At 35.2% G+C, this 25,152-nt stretch overlaps 1 protein-coding gene across 3 annotated transcripts in view; it reads right to left on the reverse strand.

The window, feature by feature from the left end:
- The window catches only part of CBWD1 (COBW domain containing 1), a 45,274-nt gene extending 39,496 nt beyond the window's left edge, over window positions 1–5,778 (reverse strand). For all 3 annotated transcript variants that reach the window (XM_016135556.2, XM_016135555.2, XM_016135554.2), the window contains exons 1-2: window positions 5,528–5,778; window positions 1,709–1,795 (exon numbers count right to left, since the gene is read on the reverse strand). In XM_016135556.2, the coding sequence (XP_015991042.1) occupies window positions 1,709–1,795; window positions 5,528–5,681 (241 nt within the window). In that variant the 5' untranslated portion in view covers window positions 5,682–5,778. The remainder of the gene's footprint in view (window positions 1–1,708; window positions 1,796–5,527) is intronic.
- Window positions 5,779–25,152: the final 19,374 nt, after the last annotated feature.

Consider the following 25,152-nt stretch of genomic DNA (forward strand, 5'->3'; position numbering starts at 1 on the left):
AGTATAAGGGTACGCAATAATAAAGATTTCAAAGCAGAAAATACATTTCATAACTTTTATTCTTTCATTCTATTCATGCAGCCTCAATATGTTAAACTATACTACTCTAGATTATTTTAGCTTTTATTTCTTTAAGAGGATTTAAGCCCCTAAAAATCCAAAATTAATGAATCACACCTAATTCCTCTTTAGGCCTCTTCCTTGCCCACTGCCTAATTTCCTAACAATGTAGCTATTTCAAAGGCACTCTTTCTTGTCCATGGCCAACTTTCTAGATAGACTAGTATTTTATATATTACTTTTTATATGCCCTTCAACCTCTTAAGGGCCTTATCTATATTTTTCTTTTCATTCTTCCTCTAAATTATTTTTGTTTCTTTTACACAGACTACTAACTTTTCCCACTAATAATAAAAACCTTAGTTCATTTGAGGAAGTTTGCTTGGCCAATGTGCTCTTTTTAAAAAATGAAATTTTAGTCAAATATACATATGTTTCCTAGCATTGCTTACTTCAGAAAAAAGTAAAGTATATCTGATAATCTGCTTTGCTTGTTATCATATAAGAATGATTTAAAATATCTTTTTTCCCCTCCAATAAATATATCAAAGCCAGGGAAGCAAATGGGAAAAAAAAAAAGAGAATAATTTTTCATTTATATATTTTTTTGTTTATATTTCAGTTAGGCAATGAAAAAGAACTTTGAAAGGGGCTGCTACAGAATTCAGGGTGTAGAAAACATTAATAAAATGTGAAGGACAGTATTGTGAATGCTATAAAGGACAAAATTGTGAAAATGATCCAGAAAGAAGAAAAACAGTAAGAAATAGTAAATGTAATCAGTGTCCAAAAGATCAGTTAATAAGAAGCTACAATATAAGATAGTGAGTAAAAAAAATTAGGATTTTTATTTTTTTTATTTATTTTTCTTTAGTTTACTAAAACCAGAAATCGCATTTAACTAACAGGCCTTTACCATCCTGTTCATAAAACTTAGCTCCTTTACTAATTTACAACTGAAAATACCTTAAGAAATAGTCTAACAGAAGTTACATTTTTTGGCTAAAAGTGAGCTTTTATTAAAATTTGTGCATGAGAAGAAAAACTTATAAAAAGTAATCAAAGAACTGTGCCTAACACTACTGTATAGATTTTTTTCAACTACAGTTCAATATTAAAGATAAAAACTTGGAATGTTAAATGCATATATTTTCACAGGTACTTGAAGTTTCTTGAAGATGGAAACTATACGTTCAATTTATTTTTAAAATCTTCAGTTTAAATGCTTTGCAGATAATAAACATTCAACAAAGTAAACTTATAATAACTGAAGCATTTTCAAATTTTTAAAAATTGCTGTCAAACAACATAGTACAAAAGCACCTTTCTAGTTTCTGAAAGAACTTTCATATATAATAGATTTTTACTTCTGGAGTTATTTATTTCATGTAAAAATTTAAGTTAATTCCATTAGTATGAATTCCAAAGGTATACGAAATAAAATTTTATAGAAACTACCTAATTTCAGTATTCAAAATCTGTACAAAGTAAAGCTTAACAGAAATTAATCTAATTTTCCAAAACTATCCACATCAATGTACTCACATTAAAATGCCTTGCATTTACATTTTTGAATATGAAATATCAATTCATGAGTAAAACGAACTTATAAATCTTTGCAGCATGGCATTTATTGAACTCTACTCACCTTTCCCAAATTCATTTAAAATAACTGCTACTCTTTTACTATGTTGCTCTGTCAAAATGTAGTTCAGAAGTGTTGTCTTCCCAGCACCTATTAAATATATTTGTTTTAAATAACAAAATTCAAAGATTAATTTTAAAGACACAAAAAAGATATAGTCACAATGTTTTTAAAAATTTACATGCTTCTTTTCAAATATTATTTAACTAAGATTATTCTAGAGGAAGATTAAAGTTCTTTATGAAAAGTATTAAAAATGTTTTGTTGACATAACATTTTATAAATATTTATAATTACTCCTACAACTTAGATCACACAGCTTTCTTCAAACTCATGACAAAAATAATGTCTTCTATGTAATTTAACACAATATAAGGGCATCTAAATTTTCTATTAAATAAGAAATTATTGAAGTAATGGCTTCCGAGGAATAAAGTACTCATGTAGTTCATAACATATAAAATATTTAAATCCCTTTGCATGATGACAATATTTCTAAGCCAAGAATATATTGTTTAATTCCTTAAAATTTACATATAGAAAGACCTTTTATTTTAACATCCATCATTAACCAGGCACAAATTCAAACTGACTATATGGCTACTATTAGTATGCTTAAAGAAATCTATAAAATTGATTTTATATACATTAAACACACACACGCACACATACACACACAAAATAGAGAATGGATGTAGGAAATTATAACAAAAGACAGAATATTCAGTATTTGGAAAGAAACATAAAGCTACACTAACTTTATCCAGTAGGTGGCACATAAAACCTAATATGTTCAGCTGAAGTAGAAGAACATGTCTTGTGAACCATAGACAACACAGTTCATAGAGTAAAACAACTCTTAACTGCACAGTCGTGTAGTTCAATTGTATAAATATATCATTTATCTGTTTTTCTGTTGGTGGACATTTGGGTTATTTCTGGTGTTTTGCTAATACAAACAGTGCTGCTAAGAACTATTACATGTAAGCTTACACACATCTTCTGAAGTATATTTATGTGATTTATAAGATTTCTAGGGTATAACCAGGAGAGATTTACTGAGTATTAGAGTATTAATATTTTCAACATTTTGAGGTCATATTTCTTCAAAAACTGTTGAGGGGATGAAAGGCTTGTGTTTAGAGTGCTTTGGGATGCTCAACATCACTAAAGTGTAAAGTATAGAATGGAAGGGATAGACCTTCAGGAGAAAGGGCAATGAGGAAATTCTTAAAACCAGTCCAAGTGTGAGACAGAGGACCTGAACATGAGTGCTTTACCAGGTAGTGTCAGTAAAAGAGGTGTGGATGTAAGAGATCTTCTGATAAATTTACTAGGGCTTAATAATCAACCAAATTATGAAACAAAAGACTTTAAGACATAGTTCATTCAAAATCTACTACAGACCAGATTTTATGCTGGGCCCTGGTGAAAAGTGCACAAGACAGAGACAAATTATTTCTACCTTCATAAAGCTTAGAAACATTAAGGAGTGGGATACAGAGTAAAATTCAGATCAATAAAGAGGCAATTATGTCACAGGATGATACGTTTAATAGATGTACAGATGTTACAGAGCACCTAAGAAAGATATCTAGCCAAAGGACTAAGAGTAAGAAGAAAAGTATACCAGGGGCTGAAATACTTGGCACCTTTTAGAAGTAAAAGTAGTTCCATGTGGATGGGCCACAGTTCCACAGGCTAGAGAGATTGTCAGGAGCCAGGTCATACAGAACTTTGTAATTCATGTTAAGGATTTGAACTTTAACCCAAATGAAAACCACTGAAGGGTATGAAACAATAAGATTAACATTTATAAAGATCATTAAAGCTAAAATACAGAAAATATATTAAAGCATGACTCAAGACTAGTTAGAAAGCTTTTAGAGCAGCAGTCCCAACCTTTTTGGCACCAGGGACCAGTGCTCCTATGAGAATCTAATGCCTGATGATATGAGGTGGAGCTGAGGCAATGATGCTAGCACTACAGAGTGGCTGCAAATACAAATGAGACTTCACTTGCTTGCCTGCCACTCATCTGCTGTGTGGCCGGGTTCTTAACAGGCCAAGAACCAGTAAGGGCCCGTAGCCCAGGGGTTAGGGACCCCTGTTTTAGACCAGAAGCAGAAGATTTTGAGGGGATGGTAACATAAAGTTCTCGACATGTTAAGTTTGAAATATGTGTGGGACATCAAAATAGAAACCATCTGGATGTGAAGTTCAAAGGATGGACTGAGCTGGGGGAAAAAATTAAAAAGAAGAGAAGTAGGTGGAACTATCAGAAGAAAAGTGTGATGGAACCTGATGGAACGTTTCAAGAAAAAGAAAATGGTCAAGAGTGAGCAGTGAAACTATTCCTAGATTCAGCAACAAGGTTGCTGGCGAGTTCCCACTCCTAGGCTTCATACTATTATCTCCAATGTTCTACTGACCTACTGAGCAAAAGTGGAAGGCCAGAGGGGCAAGTCTGAACCATACTGTTTCGGACAAAAAATTTGCTCAACTTCTCAGAAGAACAACATCTGAATAACAGTGGAAGGGGTAGCTCCATAGTGTAGTCGTTAGCACATCTGCTTTACACGCAGGTCCTGGGTTGTCGGCCCACATGGAGTCATGGACCATACCCCAGGAGGGTCGCAAGAGTGTGAGCCTGTAGGAGGGGACGCCCAGCTTTCAGAGATCCAGCTCTTAAAAAGGGCGATGGCAACATTCCAACATCCGAAGGTCAGGGGTGAAAGTGGGGGTGGGGAGAATTATAGGGGAAAAAAATGAGCAACAGTGGAAAAATATCAAAAGTAAATTCCTTTATAAAATTAGTCCTGAGTAAAAATGGGAACAAACTTACAGCCCACAAAATAAAAAAGGGAAATACCAGTGATTTAACTCTTATTTTTATGTAAAAAGCCCACAAGAGCACATGTTTGTACTTGTCACTAGCATCATCTAGGAATGGTATTTTTTTCCCCAAAATTGTTTCATTTTTCTTATATTTCTTAACTTTTCCCACACTTTCAATATGGTCATATATTTATTCAGCCCTTCTATTTAACTAAGGTTTTAAAATAATAGTTCTCAAACTTTACCAATAAAGTACCTCTTGTGTAAGCATATTAACTGTCCTTAAGAAACTGTAGCATGTTTACAAACCTATTAAGGAATTCAAGTGTCCCTGTGCTCTCTTGAATAACCTCACTTTGAGAAATACAGTCTTGGAGGGCAGAGATTTTATTCTTACTTTCTTCTAGAGTGCTTTACAAACCGATCTAAAAAAAAAAAAAATGTTCGAGATGGAGTTCTTTCCACAAATGACTGGAAGAGATTGGCTCGTAGCGAAGGGGAATCTACTGGAGTGCCCCTCTATGCATCAGGCATTTTAAAGACAGACATCCTTTTAGTGCTAACAGACTCACAAGGTAGGTACTTCAGGCCTCACTTGCTAGATGAAAAAACAAACTCAGACAGGTGACTGATATTATTTACATTTTCAAATGAGGTAGATAAGCTTCAGGAAGGTTAAGATAACGTGTTAAAGGTCACATGGATAACTAGGGGGCGGGTCCGGACTCCAGACGGCAAAACCAGTACTAGTTTCAAAATATATTAACTTTCGCTCTCACTCGATAAACGTTGAATCTAACGCAAAAGGGTCTGGGCATCTCTGCTCCCAAGATAAGAAGCAACCCATATGGGGAGTAAGGGACCCAGCCTCTAGCTCAGACATTTGCTATCGGTCAGAAAGCCCCATACCTAAGAGGCACAGCCGCCCCCAAAATTCCAGGATATCAGCGTTCACAGCATTTTCTGACCGAGATGATTAGTTACCTAAATACCCAGTGATAATTGTGACTGGGATCTTAGCGCCGGGGCCAGACTTTTCCTCCTTCTCTCTTTGTTTCGTCTCAATGGGGACCAATTCAGGACAATCCTCTTCCGCCTGCTCCTCTTCTTCGTTCACAGCGCCAACAGCCTGTGACATCCCGGCCAAGAGCACAGAAAACCTCTCCCTCAGTTCCCGAGCTGGGACCCTAGCGCCGAACAGTGGCTGAGCACGCCGAGCACGCCACGCCAGGCGCGTGCGTTGACGTCATCACGCCGCGACGCGTGGCTCCTCCCGATCGCGTCCCGATTACCTGAGCTCTGTCGGAGCACCGCCTTGTTTTTTTAGACACGCCCCAAAGGGAGCTGGGCACGCCTTGGGGCGGGTTCTCTGAACCTGAGCGCAGCAGAGAGTTGTCAGGGCTCATTGACCAGCCCTGCTTTGACTCTGTCACTGTAAGCGCCTGCAGCCTTAAATGGCTAATGGATGATGGTAGGTAGGGCTGAGGCCAGGCTAGTTGGAACCTGGAATGGGTAACCTGGTTTAAAGAGTTCCCACAGGGCATACAGAGACTTTATACAGAGACTTGTTCTTTTTTAGTATCATTAAATTTTTTTTTTAATTCATGAGAGTGGGAAATGGGAGGCTATAACAATAAAATGTTAATTATAATTGTTCTACCTAAAGAAAGAACCAGCGAAATCTTTCTCTTTTTTTGTAATTATATATTTTAAATGTATATCCAAATTTTTACAATGTACATGCATTACTTTCGTTAATTGTTCTTTGTCATTTTTTGTTTGTACCTTAGGAAAGCTGAGTTAATTTATTATATTCTTTGGTTCATGATACTCTCTCATCATTAATCCATGATAGTTCTCCTTTGTACTTATATATTTATAATTAACTCCCTTGCCCTCACCCTTAACCTAAAAACATTACCAATAAGTTACATATATCTATATGCCCCTTTTCTATTCCAACCATTTGCCTCTTCCTGAAGATAGTAATTACTATCATGAATTGATTATGGGTGATTGCTCATTCCCTCTTTTCTTTTTAGTTTTGTCATGTATATATGTACTTAGACAATATGCTGTTTAGTTTTGCTTGTCTCTGAACTTCATAGAAAGAGTATCATATGAAATATGTATTCCTGGGATTAGCTATATTTTGCAACTCCATAGTTGTATTATACTCTACAGTTTTATGTGACTATACAGCAATTTATCTATTTCAAGTCAATTGTTTTCAGATTTTGCTCTTATGAACAGCACTCAGTGATCCTTCAGCACTATATTACGGCCTGAACAGAAACTGTTATGGCTCTGGCCATCTTCTCTTACATATTTTATTCTTCAGGCACATTCTTGCAGATTCCTTTACAAAGATGGCTCTGGCTGAATGCTATATTAACATCCCTTATCTCTCGCCAAGAGAAATCTGTGCCCTACAAGGCCAACTCAGGCATAGTGACTGAGTATTGCTATAACAGTATGTAGCTTCAATCAGGGCAAAAAGTTTTACCCAGTGGTCAAAAGTTAAAGCTCCCCAAATATTCATCACTTGATGAATGGATAAACAAAATATGGTATATTCATACAATAGAAAATTATCTCAGAGTAAACGAATGCTGATAACCTGCTATAAGATGAGTGAAACTTGAAAGCATTATACTGAGTGAAAGAAGGCGTTCACAGAACACCATATATTGCACGATTCCATAAATATAAGCTGTCCGGAACAGGCAAATCTACAGAAACAGAAAATAAATTAGTTGTTACCAGGGACTGAGGGACTAAGAGGAGTTACCACTAATGGATTTTTAGGAGGATGAATATGTTCTAAAATTGATTGTGGTGATGGTAACATAACTCTGAATGTACTAAAAACCTCTGAAATGTACAGCTTAAGTAAGTGTAGTATATGGAATATGAATTTTATCCCACTGTGGTAGGAGCCTTCCTTCATTTGAACAAAGCAGAACAGAGAAGCTCTCAAGCCGTCCGGGTTCCTGCAGCTCAGCTTCCTGGCAATAACTCTGCCATATATCCTTTAGTACAATTCCCTGCTCCTCCCCTTTCCATCATTTTCTTCTTTTGAATAGTTATTATAATTACCATGAGAAAAAAATGTAGATTATAACTATATCCAAATCAGAAGAGAGCTAAAAATAATGCCAACTTGGTTTTGTTTTTTACTCTCAATTTTGCAACTTTCTGCAAAAAGAAAGAACATGCTAGTGGCCAGCAATAGCTATCGATTTAGAGGAAAGGAAACTGAGAGTTTCAAAATTAACTCAGTTCCTCTTATCTAGCTGTGGTTGACAAATAAATAAACGAAAGATTTCTTAAATGCTTAACACATCGATTTATTTGCTATTTTTATTACATGCACATGAACTTAGTAGGAGCATCTCTGAAAGGTCAGAGGCCAATGGCTTTTACTCTGGCAACCTCTTTAGTTAAGATAGAATATCAATATTCAAGTATCATAGAGTCCTCTGTTAAGATATAAAATTGTAATGACATGAAATTATATTTTTTCCTCAGAATATTGCAGGCTGGCACGTGAAATATGTACATTTCAATGCTTTTAGAGAATGTGACTTTCATTTCAAAGGCTGTCAGTAATATTGTTTCAATTCATTACCTTAGGCTGTAAAACCATACTAAGGCTTAGCTCACAGTCCAGTCCTTATGAATATATCCCACAAAATTAAAGTTTTTAAAAAAGAAAACACTATTTAAAGCCCGAAGGCTGGCCAACTGGAGTGGTGCACTATTCTCTCCAAAATATACTATTAGGCAAGGAGTACATATTAAGCGAAGATAAAAAAAAAAAAGAAAAGTGCAATGATTTATGTCATAATAGTTTAGGAGATAGGCTAAATAATATCCTCTTCTACTATCGATAGAAATTTAAAAGTGACATTTGTGGCTTTAAGTTTCACTTTTTAACTTTTATAGTTTTGGAGAAGTATATGCCAAAATCCACAGGCACCTGCTCATGATTTCTTCAATGTAAATAAAAGACACAGAAACAAAAGAGAAATGTTATTCTTTCTTCCTCTGAGTATTCTTCCAAATCTTCTCAGAAATATCCTGCTGTCAGCAAAGCCAAATCTTCCTAGTTTCAAGGTTAGGGTCTTTTGAGACCCGCAGCTCTGTCTCTCAATTAGGCACCACAATTTCACTTATGGAGAAAGATTTAAGAACTTTCTTCAGATTGGTTTACTTTCTTTCCTCTTTTTATTTTAATGTTCCTTTCTGCCCTTGAGTCTCAGGGTAAGCTGCTCCAAATACATGGCTGCAGATATATTCAAGCCACTCAGCCACTTCCGGATCTCCATCTTAATTACATAATCTTTCTTTAGTGAACTTCCTTAACATCAACATTCTTTGGTATATTTACTTCTTCTACAAATTACCTTTACATTATTTTTGCAGTCATTCCAAACTTACGTGTATAATAATTTGAAATTTCCTGAATTTGATACTGTATTACTCATCCTTCCCTTTCACAATAGCTGAACCCCTGCTTTTTAGCTAGGTACACGGCCTCCAGGATAAAGACTACGTTAGACTTCCCAGTCTACCTTGCAGCTACGTATGGCCATGTAGAGATGTTCTGGCTGATGGAATGTATGCAGAGTGTCATGTGGCAGTTTCCTGAAATCTACCTTCCTTCGTTCCTTCCTTCATCTTGCTGCCTGGGATGCAGGAATGATGATGGTTGGAGTGTTTCTTGGTTACAGAGTATGGGAGCCACAAGCTAGAGGTGGGGAAGTAAGGACCTGGAAGCAGCCTACAGGCTTAAAACTGCACAGAGTAGAGCTGCAAGAGAGGAAAATGGCCTTTTATGTTGTTTAAATTTCTGTTTATGCCAGTGAAACTAAATCTAATTAATAGAAGGTCTTATTTGCTCAATAGTCTTTAAAACAATGTCAGTAATACTTGAATGTATTCTAATTTTAAAAAACTCAAACAGTACTAAAGTATTTAAGGTGGAAAGTGAATATCTCTTTCACTTGGTCTCATTCCTTTTAACTGATACTATGTAACCACTGTGAGCAATTTAATGACATTAGTCAAGAATTTTTTTTTCTCCAATACTATCTCTGCCACTCTCATGGTAGTCAGACATTTTTCTAAACATTCATATATATATGTTGCTTTTGTTTTTAATATAAATACGAATGCACAAATAGGCTATATTCCAGAACTTGCTTTCTTCACTTAACAATATATGCTGATTATTTTTCCTTCTCACTAGAGTTAGAACTACATCATTCAATTTAACTACTCCATGGTATTCCTTAATAGAGATGTATCATAACTATTTCATCATACCTTTTTAAGAAATATATAGATTGATTAACCACCTCTCCAAAACTTGCTCAGGAAGTAAATTCAACAAATTCTCAAAAAATATAAGAAATTATTCTGTTAAGCTAAAGCTTATGCATTTGGCAATAAAATTTATTCCTATCCCAGCTTGATATTTTAGAGTCACTAGCTTCTCTTATTAAATTGGCGTAGTGCAAAAAAGAAAATTAATATAGTGCGGTTGTAAAATATTAAGGTTTAAATTTAGTTAATTATAGTATTTATTTCTTGTCAACAGTTCTGGGTTACTTATAATTAATGATATTCCATGCATATACTATATTTTATTAAAAACTTATGTTTTGGATTATGTGTTTACTATGTATATATTTATGTATGGACTTTCATAATTTGGTTGTAGTTAGTGAGTTTTTGAGAATAGTCTACAATATACAGATTAAAATTTATTTCTGAGTTGCTAGAGAAAAATGAGTTTACATATTGAATCTTGATTATAGTGCTGCTTTGTGCTTAAGCTATCTCTTCAAAGCCCTGCATAACCTACTAAAAACTATTAGTTGACAGAATATCAATCTATATACTTTCACATCATAATTTTTTTACTTCATGTATTTTTGTTTATGAAATGCTATACCACACACTAGTTACGATGATGGTGACAGAAAGTTAAGCTTTAGCACACTTTTTTTCTTTATGTACTAATACGAAGTATGTATAAAAATGGTATTTATATAAATACATGTAATTATAAGATCATAATCAAGTTGTTAATATGGTTTGCCTTTGAGGGAGACGGAATAGGTGATAAGGGTGGCAGATGCAAAAGGCTGGGAGAAGCAACTAGAGAAAACATCTACAGAAAATAGACCTTAAAAATAGCATGTATCAAATACAAAAATAAAATATGGATTTATAATATAATTCTGTTTAGATAAAATTGTATGTATTTGAACATATGTAAATGCATATATATGTGTGCAAAAAATTACAATAGCGAGAGTAATATATATGTAAGTACTGACTTGTAGAATAACAATATATGAATACTGATTTGTAGAATAACTGATTTGTAGAATAACAACAATAATAAATGTGAGATCAAACAAGCAATTTGCTTGTAATGTATGTAGTATGATTTCATTTCAGTAAAAATTAAAACCAAAAATGACTATATATGTACAAGTAGGTATGAGTGTGTGTGTGTGTGTGTGTGTGTGTGTGTGTGTGTGTGTGTATGGTGACATATACGTGTGGAAGCAATATGTTTGGAAGGATACACATCATTGTAATACCGTGGGCTACCTTAGTGAGGTGGGATATTAAACATTTTTAAATCGATATATTTATATATCAGAGGAAGGTAAATTTTATGGGAGGCAAATTTTAAAATATCTATCAAAATGATAATTGCATATACATTTGACCTAGAAACTCTACTGATAGGAAATATATCTGCAGACATTTATGATATTCATAATAGTATTGTTTTAAAGGTAAAATATTGGAAACATCCTAACTATTCACCTTTAGGGGATTAGCTAAATAAATTTGGCTCATTAATCCATAGAAATACTACAGTAGGGTAAGGCTTTGCACTGTATTTACATATGAGACTGCTAGAAGCACCTTTATTTTGAACAGCCTCCAAGAAAACATTGGACAGAAAGAGTCTGAATGAAGCCTTCTGATTAATCAGAGAAACTACAGTATAAAATGGTAGATTTTGATCACAATGTGGTAAATTCATATAAAGCTTAGTTAAACACAATTAATTTCCTATAATACATATAACCTATAGATTACATAACTAATTATGATTTCCTTTATTCAACATGTTTATAAGTTTTATGGTCATTACATGCTTTAAAGTGAAAGGTTACATTCTGGGAGATTAAGTAAAAAGTTTGAAGTTAACAACTGACTCTCCTAGAGAGCTAATTACTCTTTATCAGTAAACATTGAAGAGAAAAATTATTTACTATAAGAGAAACAGAGCATACATAAACCTTTGCCCTACCTGGCCAGTGCTCTTTGTTCATTGCGCTTCCGTGGTCACCAGAATATAAAATTCACTTTAGCATCTTTACTGAGCAGAATAATAACCAGAACAATACTTTGATTTCCTAAAGTTCTTGAGTCAATAAAATTCTGTCTTTCCAAGGTTTGCAACAAATATTTGTGACCTATTATTTCTCTTTTAATATTAAGCAAAGCAGAATCAGAAATGTAGGTTTGAAATGTTTTATTAGACTAATACAAGAGTCACTAAAAAGATATGTCTTAGGTAGAAAAAGAAAAATGCAGAATAGTATGTATAGTGTGTTTCCATTGGAAGGGGAAGAAAGGAAGAGAGAGGATGATTAATATAATAACATTTTTTTTAGTACTTTATTTAAAAATGTGTCTTCAATTTATTGTCTTATTGTTTTTTGAGCAATGAGTAGAATTTTGGTTATCACTTCACCATTAATTTCTTACTAATCTATTGCCCCTTTCCCAGATGAAAAGTAAAACTTCTTAACTTTTTCAACTTTTCATTTTGAAACTATTTCAAAAAAATTTACAATAGTTTCAAAATAGTATAGAGATTCCCATATACCCTTCATCCTGTTGTCCCTAATTTTAATATGTCACGCAATAGCAGTCCGAGTATCAAAAGCAGGAAATTAATGTTGACACGATGCTATTAAGTAATCTACGGACCTTATTCAAATTTTGCTAGTTGTCCCCCTAATGTCCATTTCTGAACCAGGATCCAGTATGGGATCTCTCATGGCACTTTGTCATCACATCTCCTTGGCCTACTCTAATCAGGGGTATTGCTCAGTCTGTCTTTCATGACCTTGAAAAGAGTACTTAAAGAGTACTTATCAGTTACATTGTAGAATGTCCCCCAACTTTACTTTGTCTTATGCTTCCTCAGGATTAAATTCAGGTTATGCATTTTTGGCAGGAATACCACAAATTGATGTTATTACCCTTCTCTATGCACCACTTCAGAGGGCACATGATATCTATGCATCCCTTTACTGGTGATGTTAACTTTGATCACTTGGTTGAAGTGGTGCCTGCCAGGTTTCTCCACTATAATGTTACTATTTTTCCTATTGTAGTTAATAAGTACTTAGTCTTTGACCTATGTAAATACTTTATTTTTCATCATGCTTTAGCCCACTAATTTTATCACCCATTATTCTTTTAAAGAATTACAGCTTTATTAAGGTATAATTTATGTAGCATGAAATTCACCAATTTTAATGTGTAATTTAAGAGTTTTAATATATTTATATGTTGCAAAACAATCACCACGATCTAGTTTTAGAGCACTTCCATCATCCCAAAAAGGTTCTTTGTGTCTGTTTACAATTAGTCTCCTCTCTCCCTTGGGCCCCAGGCAACCGCTGATCTGTTCTATGTCTTTGTTTACACAATACACTATTTTTTTTCTCATTATTTATTTGCTTGACTTTTTACCCTTGCTCCTGGACATAGATAGTTTAGGAATAAGAAGACTTAAATTTAACATATTTTGATATTTGACGCAGGACACTGACCAGCTTGGAAATCAAGAGAAATGGCATGTCATTCGTTGACATTAGACTAAAAATGGACTTTGGATGTTCTACATATTAGCAGGACCTGAATGACCCAGTTGCCTTAGATCTTCAATTAATTTGTAAAAGTCATCCCAATTAAAATTTCTCTCTGGATATGTAAAGTCAAAGGCATAATTTCGATATCTTTCAAACACCAAGTAATTCTGATTTTATCATGTCATCCTGCCTTGGAAAAACATTAAGGTCCAGAGGTTTTGTTTCTTTTCTTTGATTTGGTTTGTTTTGCTTTGCTTTGCTTTGCTTTGTTAATTTTATAGGTCTTCACTCCTAAGTTTGCTAATCAAAATATTTTCATCCAGAGCCAATTTTACTAACCCAAGGCAATATAATTTCAGGGACATTGAGTCTTTTCTATATCCTTCAAATGAGCATGATGAAGCTTCACCCTTTTAGAGTGCCAACTGGCAGCATATAAGCCAAAGGTAGCCCATGGGTGTGGTTTTTGCATAAAACAATGTTTTAAAAATCAGGACATTTACATTGTAAAAATGTATATATATATATCTACTTTTTTTGAAAAATCCTTAAATCTAGTAATACAAGGCCCATGTTTCCATACTTGGAACTGAGTAGTGGCAGTCCACTTGAAGAACAGAGCATGTATTTTCAGTTTGCCAAGTCCCCACCTATTCCATATTCAATCATACTAAGACTGCTTTGGTCTTTTAAACTCCTTGTCTAGTCCCATTGGGCATTTGAGTTTGCATATCTCACGTTGAACCTAAGATAATTGTTGGCATTTTTTTTTAATCGAACCATAACAAAATAAAGCCCACTAATCTTAAGGGTACAGATTAATGATTTTTTTTACATAACCACAGATTTGTACATAGGAAAATTTAACTCTTTGTCATCCCTCACCCAATACACACTACTATTCCATCTCCTCACACTTCCAATGTGTTTATCTTGGTTAGATTAATATTTAACATTATTATGACTGTAAATGATATTCAATTGAGCCTCACAGTGTTCTACAAGTTTTCTTTCCTACTCGAATGTTTATTTTTCTTGTTTTGATTCTTTTAATTTTGTTTGCTTGCTATCATTGTACTTGGCACCGATTCACCTCAAACTCTTAAATACTTATTTAAATATCCTTTTCATTGTTCAAAAGGATCAGCTATTTCTTCAATTTCACACTCCTAAGAAAATCTGTCCTAGAGTCTTATGATACCTTGATCTTGAAACTTCAGCCTCTAGAACTGTGTGATAACAAAATTCTGCTGTTATCTTCACCCATTCTGTGATATTTTGTCAGGGTGGCCCTAGCAAATGAATACACCAGGGGTTTGAAATTGCGCAATAATATGCCTTAGAGTGAATCTAATTTCATCTATTGTCTGGGTACTCAGTAGTTCTTATAATATGCAGACTCATGTCCTCTCCTTGAATTTTCTGGAATTATTTTATTGATGATTTTCTTTCTTCCATTTTCTGTCTCTCTTTCTGGAATTCCTCTTATGTAGCTGTTGAACTTGTTCTGGTCCTATAATATTCTTTCTTTTTTGTTTAATTCTTATTTTCCATCTCTTTGTCTTTTTGCTCTGCTGCCTAGGAGATTTTCTCAACTTTATCATCCAAACTTTCTTTGAATTTTTTATTCTGCTATCATATAGTTTTTACAGTTTCTCAGAGCACCCCTTTATTCCCTAAATGTTCCTTTTAAAAATAAAAAATATTCTTGTTTCATAGGTACAATATCACCTCTTATTCCTCTGTGGATATTAATGGTTAGTTTTCTGATCCCATCATAGTCATTGCTTTTTCCAAGTTGCTTTGTTTGTTTGTTTATTTTGGTACTTATCTTTCGTGTTGGCAATTTTCCCTAAATGTCTAATAATCTTTGGTTGTCTACTCAAACTTAAAAGCGAGGTAATAAAAAGGCTTCTCAGAAGTTGTGGTGTCATGGATCAGCCTTGTTGACCACTGGCTTTGGTTTTGGGTCATCTGACTGGGCCATTTAGTTGGGGCACTCGTGACATCAGTATCTTTATGTTTTTCCTCCAGATGATCAGATAACCTGGAGAGCAACATTCCAATCTGTAGTACAACAAAATTAGAATGGAAGTAAAAGACTTGGGATTTTATTAGGTTATAAATATTTCTATAAATATTCACTGAAACCACCTTCTTCTGTTTACAGTATTGATTCCCATCTCAAAATGTGCCAAGTGTTCCCCCAGAAGTGATTCTATTTTGCCTTATCCAGCCTCTGCCAAGCTGGGAGAGGGACAGTTCTCTGGCTACACAGGTTGGATACAGACGTTAAGAATTTAAGCACTTCTTAAACAGACTTACAAACCAGTCCTCCTGTTTTTAACCCCACTTTTATCCCATTTCCAGAGGTACTTGAAATTCCCAAGCCTTTTGGGAGGTCTGTGTTGCAATTACAGATCCCTTTTGCAGGTCTGTTAAATGAGGTACCTCTTGTCTACATGGCTTCTAAATTGCAAAATGTGCTTGTCTGCCTTTCTAATCTCATTTTTATTGTGAGGTTCTGTCTTAAAAAAACAACTCCTTTACTGTCATTTTATTAGGTTTCAGGAAAAAGCCAAAGTAAATACATATATTCATCTGGTCACTCCTACTCAAAGGTCAATTTTGCGTTTTTACAAGAGAATTAAAATCTATCTCAGGAGTGTTTGAAGACAAATAGGCCTGCTTTATAATTTTGCTACTGGCCATCCCCAAAATAAATGTTTCTGGTCAACAATTGTGTCCAAGGAACAGAAATTACAACTCTGACTTTGCTTTTATCTGAAGAACCATGAGTTCATTCACTTTTATGATTCACTTGTCAATTGAAAAGGAAACTCTAATCACTAGTAGCTTTAACTATTACCAAAAGGATCTTTAAAAAACTCTTTCCTGGCTTTAGTCTTTTAACACTAATCCTCTTCCATCTTTGATTTTCTTCTCAAATAACCTTATTCATGTGACATGTCTATAGCCTAAGTTAATGCTTGGCACACAGCAGATGTTCAATAAATATTTTGTTGAATGAATTAATGAAATCACACATATAACTGTCTGAATGAAAAGCTTTCCTCATTTAAAATAATGTTCTAATGATATTTTAATGTTTGTCAATCAAGATTTCATAAAAGACAAATTTTGAGTGCTTTTCATTTATTATTCAGAACATAGATAATATTTTAACTCCAACATTTAAACTGTGATGTGGATGTTAATCCATGAAGTAAACTCTGACAACTTTTCAAAATACTTACTGAATTTTATGTGGAATTTTAAAATGTGAATTTTTATTTAAATATAAGTTAAAAGATCGTCTAAGTCTCAGATAAAAATTTATCATGCTTTGAAGCCTTTTGTTTTAAACAAAATAATTCCATTACATAATTATAAAGTACAACACAAAATATATTCAGTAAAGTATTTTTGATCTTCAGTTGTCACTGAAGGGAGCTATGTGATGAAACTACTCATGATCATAATTCCTGAAAAAGTAGAAACTCACACAACTGTTATCTGAATTTATGCAAAATGTTTCTTAGAAGATGTGAGTTTTTTTCCATTCTATGATTTTAAGTCAGACAAATTAAAAGAGCAGATTGATGGAATAAAATATAAAGAATGGGAGGAATAATCAATTTTTCTTGAAAGAGCTGAAAGAGCTGAGCCTAGTATATAATTTTTCTAAATCATAAAGAATTCAACTGCTTTCTCTTGACACCCAGTGGAAGTCATTTGAGTGACCTGAATCCTCCTGTGGATTCAGGTTGGAATTGAAGGCCTGGGGAGGTCACAGTCAACCTTTGAGCTACCCTTAAGAGAGTCATTGTCAAATATTAACTGTCCAGGTATATTCATATCATGGCCACACAGTAATGAGAATGAATGGTCTTCAACTTAAGGCAATAATATGGATGAATCTCGCAAACATAAGGTGACCAGACAAAAATCATAGACTTCAAAAGCAGATAAAACTTATGTGTGGTGTTGTCAGGGTAATTAGTCACCCCGGGAAGAGCTCAATTGGGAAAAGGTATGATAGGGCCTTATAGAAATTGGTAATATTCTCTTTCTTGATCTGGGTGTTTGTATATGAGTGTGTTTAGTTTGTTCAGATTATCAAGCTATATGTTTATCATTGTGTACTCATCTATGTATATTATACATTGAAATAAATTTACTGATAAAATAAAGCATCCACTGTATCATTTTTCAATAATCTACTCATGTTTCCAAGAGTTCCTAATCTAGGGAAGAGAATGCCCTGAACTATGGCCTCCCTAAATGTGGCTAAACGGCAGAATATCTAAAGCTAGAGTAACAGTATGTTGAAATATAAGTTTCACTGGGATAACCAAATACAACAAATATGATATTCCAAAACCAGATCACCATGTGCAGAATTTACCAAGGAAACTCTGAGAATCACTTCCATAACTCTTGGATCCCACAGAATTTTTGAAGAGATTTTGTTGTTGTTGTTTTGGAATGGATCTTTTCAAAGAAGAGGTCCCATTTCTGCCTATGGTTGGGGGACAGAGGTGGGCGGTAAATGAGGGAGGGCTGCCGCTTCCTTCCAAGACTTCTAAGATATCTTTCAGAGAGTTTAAAATGACAATTTTCCTGCAACCAAGAGATGCAAAGATGCTGCCTGACTCCTGACCAAGGATATTAAACATCCTGGGGCACCAAGGTAGAGGTTGTGTTGGGATTGAGCAGAATCCCGGGACGGTCAAGGGATTTCTGAGCATTTTCAGTGGATTAGATGTGGGCCACATGGGAGCGAACCAGCGAAGTGTCATTTGGAGTCCTGTCCAGTAGGATGGCTTATAGAGCAGAAGACCATAGAAACAGGAAACTGAAGGGAGCTGCAAATGAGTCACAAGTAAACAACAGGAATAGATATGAAACGACCTATAGAAGAGAAGTACCTGAAAGCAATCTTCCAAAGCAGTGGCCCCCAACCTTTCTGGCACCAGAGACCGGTGCTCCTATGAGAATCTAATGCCTGATGATCTGAGATAGAGCCGAGGAGGTGATGCTAAAGCTGGGGAGCGGCTGCAAATACAGATGAAGCTTCGCTCGCTTGTCCACCACTCACCTCCTGCTCTGCAGCCCAGCTCCTAACAGGCCACGAATCGGTATCAGTCAAAGGCCTGGGGTTCTGAGACCCTGTTACAAAGGACCTAAGGAAAGAGTCAGTATTGATTATCTGCCAGGCACAGAACTTGTGAAGCCAGCTTACAACAATATCAGTTCTATGAGAGTTTCCTCGTGCTTTGCCATTCCTCCAACCTCAAGAGTTCAGATACTAGCCAGCCAGCTGGGATGGGATAAGAAAAGAAAAGTGGCACAAAATGGAGCGGAAAACCAACCATGCAGCCTCCCCCTTCTTGGCCTCTACGGGCTGCCAGTCTGAAGCACACCCTAGCTGAGGGAAGATCTGCCATTTAAGATAAGGTAGAGTTTTGATTAATATCTTGGGCTAGACTTTCTGGTCTCAGATTGGAAACTATGTTTGTAACTAAGGACTTTCACCTAAGAGTAAGAGAAAAGTTACAACATCTACCCATGTTTCCATATGGAATCAGTAAGGATTATCCCCACTGAATGCCCACAAAATTTTTAAAGAGCCTATAAATCTTTCTGTTTTCTGTCCTCCTCCAAATGGCCTAAAGTATTTAGGGAGATTATTTAGAGAGAGGTACTCCATACTGGTAACAAAATACTTAAAAGGTGAATACAAATCAAGAAGAAAAACTCTAAGGCTTTAATAGATAAGTGAGACAAGATATAAACAGACATAAAAGGAAGAGAAATATCATGGAAGAATATTCAACTCATTTAACTAATAAACTTTAAAATTTTAATTTATTTTTGGCCTAGTAAAGTTGCAAAAATGAAAAAAATGCTCACTGTTAATGAGGATGGAATGAAAGTCTCTTCTACGTTGTTTATTAATTGGCATAAACTAACAAAGCCAAAAATTATGTTTGTAATTTTTGTTTTTTTATCTTTTACTTTATATTTTGAAAAATATTCAAATTTACATAGCAGGAACTTCTGCATACTCTTCATCTAGATTGGCCAATTATTTTACTAACTTATTATTGTTGTTGTTTATGATCTTATTTTAATATTATTGACATCATCATCATCATCATCATCATCACTGATGAGCATCTGAGAGTAAGTTACAAACATTATACCATTCTGTTCTTTTACCTAAATACTCCAGTGTATATTGCCTAAGAATAAGGATATGCTTTTATGTAGCAACAGTATAAGTGATACAATGCTGTTATTGAATACACAGTCAAGATGCAAATTTTTGCCAATGGCCTTGGTAATATTCTTTATAATATTTTTTCCTGATCCAAGGTCCACTACAGCATCCCTCACTGCCTTTACATGCCCTGTCTCCTTAGTCACTTTTTCAGATTTTCATTGTCTTTCATTACACTGACATTTTTTTAAAGATTGGCAGTTGCTTAGTAGAATATTCTTTAATTTAAATTTGCCTACTGTTTCCTCATGATTAGATTCAAGCATTTTTTGGCAGGAGTTTATAACTTTTGGCCTAATAAATTCCACTTCTGGGAATCCATTATGAAGAGGTAATTGTAAACATGTAAAAAAAAAATTATACGGCTTTAAAGCAAAACAGTGTCAAATTATAACAAAATCACAGCCCACATGTTCTGAAAGCATGCTCGATATCCAACAGTATACGATGTCCTTTGTGCATTATCTTACTTAATGTTCTCAATAAAATGGATATAGCAGTCTCTGTTCACTGTTTACCCCACAATGTTCTCTTCTTTGTCTCTGTTCTGTTTTGGCAGCTCAAGAGAATGAATCAGTAGTTCTAAGCCTACCATGATTACCCAATCTTGTCTCTAGATACCCTTTCCTGGGCTTCTTTGAAGCTGAGAAAGAGCTTCAAATTCATTTCTGGTCAGTGAGTCCTAAAACCAGGTTACCTAGGGGAGGCAGAGCCTCATATAGCAAAAGTCTTGGCTTCCTTCTTTCTTCCTTTTTGGGGTGCTGGTATGTACAGTGGCTGCTCAGAGTAGTGACCATCTTGTAGCTATGAGATCATAAGAGTGACAACCAAGGCCTGCATGCCGAGGATGTCCTAGTGGAGGGGGCCAAAGGATCTGGATGATGTTGTTGAGTTACTAACTTAATCCTAGACTGATTTCCTCTGGTTTACTTGGTAATAAACTTAGAGATTAAGCCACTTTTATTTGGACTTTCAGTAATTTGCTACAATAGATATTTCAGATAATGGTAATAATAGAAATAATTATGTGTCATTTACTATAAGAGTTTTACATTATGTAGTAATGTAGTAATTCTGAGGTACCACTATTAACCACGTTTTATACGTGAAGTATATCAACTGCAGTCTGGAGTAGAAGCTGACCACTAAATTCCCCCAAACATAGATCAGGGCCTAACTTTTCCCTCCGCAAGGATGACAGAAACTAGAGGGAGGAGAAATTACAACATTTAGCAGATGCTGGAGGAACAAACCAAGGCATGAGGAACTGATTCGTTCTTTAAGAAGAATAAAGTAGATTGATGGGAAAGTGAGTAAACAGGGATGCCCAAGGAAAGTCGGGAAGAGAATCAAGAATGAGGCGATGACCATTTCTACATGGAGAACCCCAATAAGGGCAGAAGTAACCAGACCGGAGGACCAGCACCTGACTCTCTCCTCCATTAATCCTCCCTCTCTCTATGCGATATGATTTTGGGAAATTTGCCTAAATCCTCCTGTAAAGAACTATTTATTTCTTCATTAGTGTCCAGTGCTCAGCTTGAGGAAGATAAGGATGGCAGTGCCAGATCTAGGAGGCATAATCCTTACCTCCCTGTGCCCATTCCTTACTGGGCAGTCCTTATTGTGGATAGCCAAGTGGCAAGAGGTAGACCCCAAGACACAGTGACCTAGACACAGAAACAGCTAATCATCGATGGTGGCTTTCATAGCCTGTGAGATAAAGTTCGAATTCCTTGATAGGCCTATCCCACCTTCAAAGCTTCATTTCTTGCCACTTCAGTCTGTGTCCCTGAACTCCCATAGCACTTTTAATTAATTCCTGGGATAGTCAGTGTTGTCGCTCAGATCCCTTATTTTACATATAGGCTCCTTCTGCCTGGAACATCCTGCACACACTTTCTTCTGCCTGGTAAATGCTTACTTGTCCTTTAAGACCCAGTTCCCATGTCATTGCCTCAGTAGAGTCATTCTTCCTCAGCGTCAATCTCTCTGCCAACACCCTCTCCGCAAGAATAAATCATTTCCTTTCTGTGCTTCCTCACTCTCACAGGCCAAGTTTGTGTGGCAAAATGATCCTGCAGAGCCACACAGAACTCGAGCTCTTCTTTCCTTTGTAATGCGTGTCTCAGTCCTAAACCATGAGTTCTAGGAAGTCAGGGAATAAGTATTTTTAATTGTTTGCCACCAGTACCATTTAGTACAGAAGCCTGATATATAGTAACCACTAAGTAAATGTTTGGGAAGTAAATAGAAGGCACATAAATGAAAATGAGAGAAATAATTAATTTGTGAATTAATTCAAGGTTCTTTTAGCTATAAAATATTATGGTAGGAATATTCCTATTGACTATAAAATAGTGTTGTACTTTAGAATATAGTCTAAATCATAAATTTAAAATGTGTATAGTAAAGTGTACATATAAAAGTATATTATATGTGTGTACATATATATGTATATATTACCATGATAATTTTAAGAGAAAGTTTCATAATCTTTATTCTTTTCATATTTACAGATTTCTTGTAATAATATGAGGAATGAAGTGGAGAAAAATAGTAACTCCAGATTCTAATGTCTGAGCTATGGCTGGTTTTAAAGACCAGAACATAAAACTTTTTGTATCTGTCCTCAGTTATGGCACAACAATAAAGATATTTATTTGCTAATGCTGGTTTCATTTCTCAACTCATGAGATAAATACAAAACAAAGCTGGAAGATATTCATAGAACAGCAGAACTGAAATACTCAAGAGAATAAAGTAGATTCTTACTTCCTTCTGAAAGACATGTGAAGCTTGGCCACTCTCATTCAAGTTCACTTTAATTTATTGAGTGTCTGTTCTGTGTTCAATACTGGATCAATTAGTTATTCAGTCATTTACCCAACAAGTATTTACTGAATACTTACTATGTGATGGGCATTTTTTGAGGCAATAGAAAGAGCATGAATAAAACGAAAATCCCATAGAACTTATATTCTAGAAGCACGAGAGCTAATAAACACACAAATAAATAAAATATATAGTATGTCAGACAGCGGTAATTGCTTTGGAGAAAAAGTTGAAAAAAGAGTTAGGAAGTGTCTGGACTAGGGAAGAAGGTATTTCAATGTTAAATTGATGGTTATGGAAGGCAACATTTGAACAAAATATAATGGAGGTCTTGAATGTGGCATAAGAAAGGAGATGTACAAATGGTCCCTCTTTTCTCTATAATCCTATAGGCCTTGCATTCCATTAGGCTGTGTTTATTGGTGACCTCCTACACATTAAACTAATTACAGGGTGCTGCCAGAATGAAAGAGGTACTCTTTAGGTAGAGGTGGAACTTGACAACTTGACTCAAACTTTGAGGGATGAGGAAAGACATCCCTTGAAAAATGTGAGGCAAGGATAGCAGGAAGAACGACATAGGTAGAGGAGGCCCCAGGCAGAGGAAAACACTGTCTTCTCTAGGGACCAGTTAGAGATCTTCCTCACTTCAGTGGAGAGCAAAGGGATAGAGCTAGTTACGTGAAGTGGAGAAGCCACTATAAGCCTGTTGGAGAAGTTCACACTTGGTCGTAGAGGCTATGGGAAGCCAAGAAAGTTAATTAAGCAGGAAAGCATGATAAAACAAGTATTTTAGTAAAATTAACACAGTGGTAGAGTCAGATTTAAATGGAACAAGCAGAGGTTATAAGCAAGAAGGCCATTTTAAATCTTGTTCCTATTATCCAGATATTCATTTATAAGGGCTAGGTCAGGATGCAGGCAGTGACAACAGTGAATTTTATAAAGGAGTGATGTTTGTAAATAATAAGTGACAGGCCTTGGCAGATGATTAGATCTGAAGGGTAAAGAAGAGGAAGAAGTTACAACTGACACACTCATAAAGTTCAGATAGGCAAGTGGATGATGTCATTCTAAGACCAAAATCTCTGTGATCCAAACAGGTTGTGACTCGCTCAGGATCACATAGTATTGAAAAGCTGAAGCCAGAACCCAAATTTCCTGCTTTTCTGCCAAAGTTTTAAACCCAGCAAATGGGAAAAAAGTGCCACCAACAGAAATGAATGAGATGGGGTGGGGGCGGGGGGTGGGGATAGTGAGTTTTCAATTGAGTAGAGGAGATGAAGAGTTTTGGTTTTATATTTGTGGAGTTTGAAGATATCCAAATGGAAATATTTTGGAGACAGGCAAAACTTCGAGATTGGAAATGACCATCCCTTACCAGTTCGTGATCTTGGGCAAGTCACTTAACCTCTTTGAGCCTCGGTTTTCCCAGTTGCAAAGTGGGGGTAAGGTTATTACTTAATGGTTATTATTACTTAATTATTTGTAAAGAGCTTGGAATGGCCCTGGTACAAGGTAGGAGTTATTGTTCTTTAAAATAATACAGGTAAGATACAATGTAAAGAAAGAGATTGGCTTTCTGGGGAGGTAAGAAGAAGATATGGGGGAAACTACAGGATAATTTGAGAGGATTGATGTAATGTCTGTCATAGAAGTCAAAGGAGGAATTTTATGAAGGCGAAAGACAAAATCAAATGACACAAAGATGCAGAGAAAGAGGAAGGCCGAGAGAGATCTTGGGGTGTGGAAAGAAGGAGACTCTCAAGAGGACGCTTTGGATAGAGGGGCTATGAGAGGAGACTCAGAGGTAATGAGAATGCAGAAGCAAGGTATTGAGCTGTTTTTTTTTTTTTAAAGTTACCAGCGATCTGTGAATGTATCCAAGAGAAGATAAAAATTTTAAATAGGCTTTTGACTAAATTAATGGATAACACACAAACATGCTGAATTGTTAAAAGGCTGTTAAAATTTAGAGTCATTTCTAACCATCAGAGAATTAACGGTGTGGAGGATAATAATCCTGGCCTAACCTTCATAGCCGGGTACCTAATTCTAAGTAGAATGGAGCATGAGCTGACATAAGATGGGAGATTTTATGATTCCCCCAACTCCATCAAAAACAAAAAAAGTTTCTTTGATTGCGAATTCTGAAAATTTGAGGTACTCTCGTTACATTTTATTTGCTTGTATGGAAGTCAGTATATTTTCATTCTTTATGACATTATATATTGCAAACATTCAGCAACTCAGAGAAGCCCATCTGAAAGGCCAATTTACTACACAATGGACTAAAACCATCTGTTCCCATTTTGAAGAAGTACTCATAGTATTTTTTGTTTAAATATTTGCTTATGAGGAGGAGCAGAGTTTGCCACCCCAAAATATGCTTTTTGGGGTATTGATTATTTTAAGCTGGTTATTTTATGAAAAGACTCAAAAATATATCAAAAGTATCATTTTAATATGTAATCAACATTAAAATCATTAATGAGATACTTTGCATTAATTTTTCTGTACTGTCTTCAAAATCTGGTATTTTATACATTCAACACATCTCAATTCAG

Source organism: Rousettus aegyptiacus, unplaced genomic scaffold, assembly GCF_014176215.1.
Source record: "Rousettus aegyptiacus isolate mRouAeg1 unplaced genomic scaffold, mRouAeg1.p scaffold_m13_p_3, whole genome shotgun sequence".
NCBI lineage: Eukaryota > Metazoa > Chordata > Mammalia > Chiroptera > Pteropodidae > Rousettus > Rousettus aegyptiacus.